General features: G+C 42.4%; 1 protein-coding gene across 1 annotated transcript in view; it reads right to left on the bottom strand.

The window, feature by feature from the left end:
• Window positions 1-2,527: 2,527 nt before the first annotated feature.
• Window positions 2,528-10,650, bottom strand: part of LOC309367499 (solute carrier family 22 member 2-like) — a 12,648-nt gene continuing 4,525 nt past the window's right edge. The window contains exons 3-10 of the mRNA XM_081906882.1: window positions 10,066-10,220; window positions 9,278-9,446; window positions 8,556-8,670; window positions 7,910-8,031; window positions 6,852-7,066; window positions 4,767-4,875; window positions 4,062-4,174; window positions 2,528-2,817 (exon numbers count right to left, since the gene is read on the bottom strand). Coding sequence (XP_081763008.1) covers window positions 2,693-2,817; window positions 4,062-4,174; window positions 4,767-4,875; window positions 6,852-7,066; window positions 7,910-8,031; window positions 8,556-8,670; window positions 9,278-9,446; window positions 10,066-10,220 — 1,123 coding nt within the window. The 3' untranslated portion in view covers window positions 2,528-2,692. The remainder of the gene's footprint in view (window positions 2,818-4,061; window positions 4,175-4,766; window positions 4,876-6,851; window positions 7,067-7,909; window positions 8,032-8,555; window positions 8,671-9,277; window positions 9,447-10,065; window positions 10,221-10,650) is intronic.

The following is a 10,650-nucleotide window of genomic DNA, read 5'->3' on the forward strand; positions in this document are numbered from 1 at the left end:
TCTGGCCCAATTTAAATGTATTTTAAGCCTCACTATGGAGTTAGGCAAATACTTAAATCAGGAATGAAAGACAAAGAAAATTCTTATTTTTGGTCAGTTCTTAATGTAGTGTTCTGTGTGACTGCTTGGCAGCGGGTTGGACTCGATGGCCCTTGTGGTCTCTTCCAACTCTATGATTCTATTCTATGATTCATCTCATGTGCCTATGTGCGTGCACAGACCCCTCCTTGTCCCCATCTTGTCCATCCATTTCAGGTATCTAATGATGTAGGCTGTTTTCTCAGCTCATGCCAATTTCTCAGTGCGAAATTCCAGGTGTTTCAGACACTCATCCAGGATTCATGTTTCCTTTGAGGATGAGCAATTGTGGATTTGGAGCAAATGATTCAGCAGAGGAAACACAGCCCAGAATAACTAAGGAGATAGTACAAGAATACTTGGCTGGTTTAGATGTATTTAGGTCTCCAGGGCCAGATGAACTGCATCCAAGAGTATTAAAAGAACTGGCAGATGTGATCTCAGAACCACTGGCAGTCATCTTTGAGAATTCCTGGAGAACAGGCGAAGTCCCGGCAGACTGGAGGAGGGCAAATATTGTCCCTATTTTCAAAAAGGGGGAAAGAGAGGCCCCAAATAATTACCGCCCAGTCAGTCTGACATCAATACCAGGGAAGATTCTGGAGCAGATCATTAGGCAAACAGTCTGTGAGCACCTAGAAAGGAATGCTGTGATCACCAATAGGCAGCATGGATTTCTGAAAAATAAGTCATGTCAGACTAACCTGATCTCGTTTTTTGACAGAATTACAAGCCTGGTAGATGAAGGGAACGCAGTAGATGTAGCCTACCTTGATTTCAGCAAGGCATTTGACAAGGTGCCCCATGATATTCTTGTAAAGAAGCTGGTAAAATGCAGTCTTGACTATGCTACCACTCAGTGGATTTGTAACTGGCTGACTGACCGAACCCAAAGGGTGCTCATCAATGGTTCCTCTTCATCCTGGAGAAGAGTGACTAGTGGGGTGCCACAGGGTTCTGTCTTGGGCCTGGTCTTATTCAACATCTTTATCAACGACTTGGATGATGGACTCAAGGGCATCCTGATCAAATTTGCAGATGACACCAAACTGGGAGGGGTGGCTAACACCCCAGAGGACAGGATCACATTTCAAAATGACCTTGACAAATTAGAGAACTGGGCCAAAACAGACAAGATGAATTTTAACAGGGAGAAATGTAAAGTATTGCACTTGTGCAAAAAAAAATGAGAGCCACAAATACAAGATGGGTGACACCTGGCTTGAGAGCAGTACATGTGAAAAGGATCTAGGAGTCTTGGTTGACCACAAACTTGACATGAGCCAACAGTGTGACACGACAGCTAAAAAAGCCAATGCAATTCTGGGCTGCATCAATAGGAGTATAGCATCTAGATCAAGAGAAGTAATAGTGCCACTGTATTCTGCTCTGGTCAGACCTCACCTGGAGTACTGTGTCCAGTTCTGGGCACCACAGTTCAAGAAGGACACTGACAAACTGGAACATGTCCAGAGGAGGGCAACCAAAATGGTCAAAGGCCTGGAAACGATGCCTTATGAGGAACGGCTAAGGGAGCTGGGCATGTTTAGCCTGGAGAAGAGGAGGTTAAGGGGTGATATGATAGCCATGTTCAAATATATAAAAGGATGTCACATAGAGGAGGGAGAAAGGTTGTTTTCTGCTGCTCCAGAGAAGCAGACACGGAGCAATGGATCCAAACTACAAGAAAGAAGATTCCACCTAAACATTAGCAAGAACCTCCTGACAGTAAGAGCTGTTCGACAGTGGAATTTGCTGCCAAGGAGTGTGGTGGAGTCTCCTTCTTTGGAGGTCTTTAAGCAGAGGCTGGACAACCATATGTCAGGAGTGCTCTGATGGTGTTTCCTGCTTGGCAGGGGGTTGGACTCGATGGCCCTTGTGGTCTCTTCCAACTCTATGATTCTATGTGGAGACTGTGGTTTCTTTATGATATATGGTTTCTTTACACATATATACAACCTGAGCCTATGATGGAGGGGCTCACACAATTAACACTCCAATAAGGTCCTGCTTCTCCTATAGCCACGGCCTTGGATTCAAGCAGAAATCAAACATTGTGCTCTGCCTCTCTGGTTTCCAACCTGTAACTTTACTTCTGGGTGGCATTACATACACTTTCAACTCTAAACTCTGGCTTTTGTCGTCACCATATGCAAGTTGGGGGAACTCCATCCATTTGCCATCTCACACAGAGCCCCCTCTCCTTTACTTTCTTAGTGACTCATGACCGCTCCTTTGTTGTCTTAATGGCCCATCACCCTAAAAAAAGAACGCCCTCAGAACAATAGATATTCAGCCGAGTTTGAAGATAGATAGACAGATGGCCAATCAGACTGTATCATCACAACGTAATTTGAATTAGGGTCATTTCTAAGAACTATTTGTTTAAAATGTGCACTATATGCTACCTTTACAGTACTCATCCATTTAACAGATGCACACACAGGACAAAAATATATATATTTATTTTTTTAGTATAATGACCTTTACATTACAGTCAGTTAAAGTCCTCACGGCTTTATTTCCTAGACAAGCTGGTTAATTCTCAGAGCCTTTTACAAACTATAGCTGAAAGAACACTGATTTTCAAATAATACTTTCCATTCGCTTGTCATTAATTGAGCTGCTTAGCACGGTGCCGATGAAAGTTTTCTACATCCTCGATGGTCTCAGGCAAAGTTCTCCCTTTGGTCTCAGGCAGAAATAGCACTGATCCGGCAGCAATCAAACCAACTGCGGCTGGCAGTGAAACACATAAAAGGCAGTTAAGACCCACCATACAGTAATGTACATTTCAAAAAACCAGCCCACTGTAAATCACGAAGGTAGTTCAATATGCAGACCACCCACTTAAAATTAGCACAACTCACTTCCAAGTAAACATGCTTAGGAAGATTGGGGAAATCAAGAACTCACAAACAGGACAAGGAAGTGCTGAACAAAACTTAATAATAGACAGGATGAGAAAAAAGCAAACTGGAGTGCAATACAAGTAAGAGAGAGAGACTTGTTTGGTGACTCAATATCCTTGGTAGTTGGTATTCAGCCTACTTTAACTGGAGGTGTGGTCCTCCTTAAAGAATCGGTTTGCAGCTTAGGAGTGCAGTTTCTTTATGGCCTTTAAACTGGACGCTCTGCTAATGTCCACTGGGCCAGAGTTTTCCCACCAACTTAGGCTGATGTGTCAGTTGTGGTCCCTGGTGTTCTGAGACCGCCTTGCTCTAGTCCAGGGGTCAGCAAACTTTTTCAGCTGTGGGCCAGTCCACTGTCCCTCAGACCTTGTGGGGGGCCGGACTATATTTTGAAAAATAAACAAGAACGAATTCCTATGCCCCACAAATAACCCAGAGATGCATTTTAAATAAAAGCACACATTCTACTCATGTAAAAACACCAGGTATGCCCTAAAATAACCCAGAGGTGCATTTTAAATAAAAGGGCACATTCTACTCATTTAAAAACACACTGTTTGTGGACCAGATTTAGAAGGTGATTGGGCCGGATCCGGTCCCTGGGTCTTAGTTTGCCTACCCATGCTCTAGTCATAAATGCTATTGCAACATCAACGTACAGTACTGCAATGTTTTTAATATGGGAGCTGTAAAAGCTACTCAGAAATTTCAGCTGGTTCTAAACATGACAGCTAGATTTGTTATTGAAATGTGCCTGTCTGAACATATTTCATCCATGTTAACAGAAGTTTGTTACTAATCAGTCTGTTTCTAGGCACAATTCAATGTGTTCGTTTTGACCTTTACAGGCTAAACAACTTATAACTAGCATATTTCTTTCACAATTTTTTAAGATTTGCTTCGGACATCCTCTCCTTTGCATTGTCTTCAAAGGGTTAGGTGGCTGGGTCTTTGCAGAGGTGGCAAAGTCTCCCTAGGAAGATTTTAAACTAGAAAAGTGGAATAGAGATATTTTGATTTTTCATTAAAAGAACAACATACTCAAGCAACTCAAAATAGAGGATTACTTACTAAAAACTACAAGAGGTAGCTCGGACCAGATTTCTGATAGTCTATAGACAACAAACGGGGAAATTATTCCACCGAAGTCACACATGGATGAACAGACCATCACACCGAGGTTTCTGATACAAAAGAAAAAACACACATTATATTATAAGTTTGTGTGTGTAGGAATTCAGACCTCAAAGCCAACATAAAACTTTATCCTTATCAACTGTGGTTTTCCTTACAGAAGAGAAAGAGATGCCTACATTCCAACCATTTTTTGGAGCAGATAGGAAGGTAAATATTTCCATAGTTACTGCTTGGTTACAAGAAAAATCCAGCTCATCCCCAAACCTTTAATTCTAAGAGGTCTTATTTATTAAGACCACCATGCTGGGGTGTTGGGTGTTCCCAAATTCCCCTTGAAGCAAAAAAATCCAGAGATATGTTCACACCTTATGTGAACACTGGTAGAAGCTGCCTTTCTACACACATGAAAGTAAAAGAGTATATTTGTGTTGATTTGTATAGCTCAACTATTGTGCGGACTGGTACACAGATGTAACATGTGAAAACCCCTCAAGGAATAGCAGTACAGATTTCAGTTTCTTTTCAATGAGAGTACGCAGGAGAGTCTTATACCTGTAAATCTGTGATAATGTAAATGTGCATTAATCTATATAAAGCAATTTCTGAAGTCATCTTTCCTTTGGTCGTCAAAAGACCTACCTGAGAAATGTGGGGTACAATTCAGTATTGACAAAACAAACCATTTCAAATGCCATCGTGACTCCTAATCTGCCAAAGCAAGATGTAATAACCTTTAGCCAGTGCATATCTGGAAAGGAAAGATTAATATATAATTCTCTAAAGGCTCATTGAAGGAAGGCAATTAATACCGATGACATAACAGATGATCATTTCCCAAAGTACTGGTGGTAGATAAATCTCTGATTTCTTAGCAGTAAGAAGTTTCAAGGGCAGAGCTAATATATGGTTGTTGAGCTCTTTTGCCCAAAGTTGTTCACAAAGAAGTTGGACGTTTTTAAGCTATTTCTGAGGAAAATCAGCAAAAACGACACTGCTGACATGGGCTGCCTGGACACTGCTTGTCGCTGCAGTATTCTGGATATGGATGAGAGCACACTAAAGACTTAGGTTGTCCTTGAGATACTGGCTTTATATACAAATATTCAAACAGAGTCTAGTGGAAGGAAATAGACTGTTTCAGTAGACATCAAATACATATCCAGTCAACTCACAGCTCCAGCACCTCGTTCTATCTGCAAAGTGCTTTTAACTGTTTCTCTGATGCCTCTGTTGGCTATTTGCAGTATGGTAGCACTTCAGAGAGCTTGCTGGGGAGACCATGCATTAAAAAGGGACTCAAAAATAACTTAAACAAGGTTTTAATTACAAAAACAAAAACTCCTTATACACTAAATACATCAACAACAAACCAGACCCAACCACCAACCCATCCCCCAGGGTAATGGGAGAGCTAGGTGCTGCTCCTTATATAGTACACCCAAATGCTGACACAGCTTAACCAATACAACTCAGCAGCACCTGCTATGTTTCACAGCTGTAAAGCTGGGTCTCGTTATCTTGCTCTGGCCCTTGCTCTGGCCCCTTAAAGACATACACATTGGGTGGAACAATGATGAACCTTTACATTTAAAGAAACCATTCAACAGCCTCCACTCTCTAATGGCTGTCTTATTCCAAAAGCTGGAGAGCAATTTCCAGCCATCAAGGCACCATTGCAATGTGCGCATGACTGTATCTTATCAACCAGCTCTTTGAGTTCTTGTAGTGCTTTGCTGGTGGTGAAGCCTCTTGGACTGTGCACTAGCAACAGCTGCACACCATGTGACCTGCACTCCAATATCTGGGGCTTGTGGTTCCACTTTGCCTTAATGGAGGCAGCCCCCACGACAGCGGGAGATCTTAGGCAAAAGAAAAACAAGGGTAGTTGAGGGTAAATCATCCTTGCAAATTCCCCCCAGGGACAAGGGGAACAAGCTTCACTTGCAGTTCATCTTGGTACCTGGCTCTCACTCTGGCATGGAACGTGGGGAGCTGGGAGGCGCTGAATGCAAAATCACTTTGCCTGGCAAAAACCCTCCAACGCTGCCATTAAGAAGCAGAGGTTCTCTTGTTCATTAGAGCTTAATTGGACTAAAGTACAGGCAGAAGAAATGAGATCAAAAACTGTGGAACAAACCAACTGCAAGGACTTTAAGGTTTGAATTTGAGATAAGACTTCATTCAGTGCAAAAGATGATGGGGAGCCTATGGGTTCTTTATTTAAAGTTTTCTTCTCTACATTTATGATTCTGCAACCCTCCTCTGAATGTTAGTTTAAATTATCTTTGTACAAGTGAGGATGGGAGAAATTGGATTATAAATATGGAATGCACTCCAATATCTTGCGTGGTGCATACAGTCATGAGTGCAGTTTTTGAACAATAAACTAATTCATGAATGACTGTTGTGCAAAAGTCAAGTGGTGCTCAACATCTTGTGCAAGACTGTGGGGAATGTGCAGTGCAACCCGAAGTTTCACTGCCGCATCCTTTATAGTACAATATTAGAAGGAATACCTATTTACTTCTTGAATGACATGGTGTAACAGCTTCTGTTGGCCATATTGACTGAGCGTTTATTACCACCTTACATATGGAATCTTCAGTGATTTCTTGGAAGGGGCAGACATATCACACAACAGAGGAGAAGCAGACAGGCAGAACTAAATAAGGCTCCCCTCTCTCACCCGGCAGGGAAATGGATGAATGGAGATGACCAACTTGCCTTCTGGGGTGAAAGCTGCAACAAGGCAAGCCGCTCCTGCCACCAGGTTTGCGGTAGCCCAGGGATAGCGGCGGCCCATGCGCTCTGTCGTAAGTATGAGTATGAGGGCTGCTGGAAATTCAACTAGAGACGAGTAGAAAAAATCCAGGTAAACATTGTCTCCAGAAATCCCCAGGTGTATGATGAGTCCTTGGTACATGATGGCGCTTGTGAACCTAGGAAAAGAAGAACCACCGCGTTAAATGTGGAACAATGTGTTTGTCTGAAAGGAGTCATGTTCCTTTGAGAAATTTGAGACAGATATCCAGGAACTATCACTCAATATAGGATATTTTGGTCTCAAACTGTATTGTTAACCTTTGAAGTTGATACATAGTGAGGCTTTATCTATTAATTTATCTTTCTTCCCTTCTTCCCATTCTCATCCTTCTCCCTTCTTTCCACTGGGGACAAACATTGGAAAAGCAAACTGGGATTGGACAAATACTGTAAACATGCTTTACTTTCTTTTGACTAGCTCTAGCTCTAGCTCTAGATTATTATCAACTCTCTTTCTCCCTTGCCTCAGAATCAGTGGGTATACTTTGACAAATCCAAAAGACTGGGCTGAATGGGAGGTGAGATTTGAGACAGGATGAGTGCATGACATGCTTGGAATGGTATAGATCACTTCTCCTGACATGGGATAGTTGAGTGTGAAGATTGGTAGGCTATGGAAGGAAGCCTCTGGTCTGGACACCCTTTTCCCTTCCATCCTGCCTATGAATTGGGACACTCAAGTAAAAATGACTACACAAGTAGGCCTCACTAACTACGAGAAAGAGATGGGCAGATTGTGCAAGCAAGGCCTAACATCATGAATCCAGGTTGTATTCCGAGTTCCCATGTGTACTGATGAACGACATGTGGACTTCAGGCTTATTGCTATACCCTGTTGCATGTTTAACCTTAAACACAAAGGTCATGAATAAAATGATCCTCCGTAAGAATATGCGTGCAGGGAGCAGTCATGCATTAAACAAGCAAGAAAATTAATAATGAAGTTAAGGGTCTCTTACCAGTTGTACATCAAAATAAAAGTGTATTTTCTCATCTGTGTTGTCCTCACAAGATCCATCAACGAAGGCCCCCGGTTTTCTTTCTGTTCTTTTTCTCCTTTTTCTTCTTCAAGGTTTATACTCTATAAGATAACTGTTGCAATATTAACCAAGGGTAAAGGAACAGGGACATTTTACAGTTTAAACAGGGAGATCCCAGATACAAATGGCTTCCCAGAATGCCCCTGGAATGCCCTCTTATTCCCCTTACTAGGTCAGAGTTTGTGTGTTGCTTTGGCCAGGGCATGAGAGGAGCTGGTTCTGCTAGAGCGGTAAACTGTGGCAGTCTATTTCCCTCCCCAATGTTGGAATTCTGCCTCCAATATTACAGGGATAGATTTGACCTAACCAGGGATGCCAACATGAATAAAATATGGCGGGGTAGGTAAGCCCCACCGCACATCACATGATGTGGTGCACACACACCATTTGAATGGCAATGCCCATCAACTGGGGGGGGGCAGACCTCTCAAATTTGAGGGGGGGGGCAAAGACCCCTTGGCCTAGGAACTGGCTCCTGTGAATGGCTCACAGGATGCCCTCCCAGGGAGCATATAGTTAAAACAGCATACTAAGGAAGCTACTACTTTGTATGCATAAAATTCACCTCAAAACCGGCAGGCATGACCTTCCCATTCTTTTTAGCAATATCACCCATGATTTCCATAGCTCTGCCATTCTGTCCTTGAGAGATCAGCCACCTAGGAGATTCCGGCAGGCACCTGCAAACAAAAGCAGGATTCCAGAAAAGCAGCCTTATGAGGCTGTTGCAGGAAGACTCCTGGTAAAATCAAGATGAAATGAAATTCAGCCATGCAAGTCCTCACTGCTCCCTGATGCTCGTCCTTTTTGTGTCAATACACATCATAGCTGTCAACCTTCCCCTTTTTTTTGCGGGAAATTCCCTTATTCCAGCGCCATTTCCCGCTGCTTCCCGCTGCTATGCCAGATTGTTAGATATCCCGTAGTCTGTCCCTGGGACAGGTGAGGCTGCTGGTTCCTTATTTTCGAGGCTGCTGAACCCTTATTTTCAAACCTGAAAGTTGACAGCTATGATATACATTGCCAGGCTCCAACACTGCACCATAATAGAACGCAAAGAAAGTTATTTTGTGGCGGTGCATGATCAGCACCATGCAGATATGCCCATGAATGAATGTATGGATAGCATGAACTCATGTACTTAGCAGGGACAGGGGGAGGGAGGTATGGCTGAAATGTGGTACCTGCATACCTAAATTCCTCCTAGGATGTTGAAAACTGGTTTTATAGAGATGGCAAGTACTGGCACTGAATCAGAAGACAGAACGTAAGCAAACAGCACCTTACCAGTAGTAGAACAAAAGAAGGAAACACGGCAGAGTAATGGCAAGTTGCAGCCATCTCCAGTGAGGAATCGCATAAGCCACAGCATCAAGGATGAGGAGGCCGAAAGCAAATGCTGTTTGGTAAAGAATAGCCACAACCCTCCTGTAGCTTGGACCAACAATTTCTGTGACTGGAAAATAAATGAGTTGATCTCACAAAGACAGTTCTGAACTGAAATCTAGCTTTATTGCTGTAGAAAATAGTGAGCTAGATGGACCAGTGGTCTTACATTCTGCTTATTACTACTACTACTAAAATATGTATATTGCCCTTCATTCAAAGATCACAGGCTGGTTCACAACATAAAAATACAAAACGAGAATGCAAAATACATAATAAAACAAAACCAAACCAATAGCCCCCCCCCCCACAAACAGATTTAAAAGGCCATAGGATGTATTATTAGCAATGCACTTTGAAGAACAAACACATACAAACAGGATAATGAAAAATAATGCAAGTATATTTTCATTTTTGTGGATCTTATTATTGATTGTGTTTCATACACAAGGACCCTTATTGCACATTGTACAAACTCAATATACAGAAGCTCCTTTGTGCCCAGGACAAAAAGAGTGAGTGTGTATGCACACAGATTTAGAACCTGTGGCTCTCTGAATGTTTTTCCCAGCATGACTCCAACCAGCATGACCAATGGAGCTGCAGTCCAACAGCATCTGCTTTGATCAAGTGACTGGGCAGATTATTTCATCCACAAGAAGTTACATCAATGAGGGTGTCACACTTACTTAGAATGTAGCCTGCTGTCCAGCTGGCCTTGCTGATTAGTCCTTGGATGAAGCGAAATATCACCAACCATAAGTAGCTTGGTGCCAAGGCCACAAGAACTCCTGCGATGGAAGTGACCAGGGTGTTAATTAAGAGACTTGTTTTACGTCCGAACCTGAATTAAGGGTGAGTGACAGAAAAGATACAGAAGGATATTTTTTTTCAGAAACACACGCAAAAGCATGCTTTCATTAATGAATTAAGAACATTGGAATATTTAAGATGAGTCAGCTGGATCAAGCCATGAACCATCTAGTCCAGCATCCTATTCTCACACTGGGGCCCCTCAAACAAGACCCAAGCACAAGAACACTCTGCACTCTTGTGGTTTCCAAAAAATAGTTTTCAGGAGCGTTACTGCCTCCAACTATGGAGGAAGAGCACAGTTATCATGGTTAGAAGCCTTAAATAGCTTTCTCCATTTATTTGTCCAATCCTCTTTTAAAGCCACCTGGGTCAGTGACCATTAATATTCTAGTATTCTGTCCACTTTCTCCATGGCATGCATAATTTCATAAATGTCTATCATGTCACACAAATGCCGC

The sequence above is a fragment of the Podarcis melisellensis genome (genome assembly GCF_964234715.1).
Source record: "Podarcis melisellensis genome assembly, chromosome: 3".
Lineage (NCBI taxonomy): Eukaryota > Metazoa > Chordata > Lepidosauria > Squamata > Lacertidae > Podarcis > Podarcis melisellensis.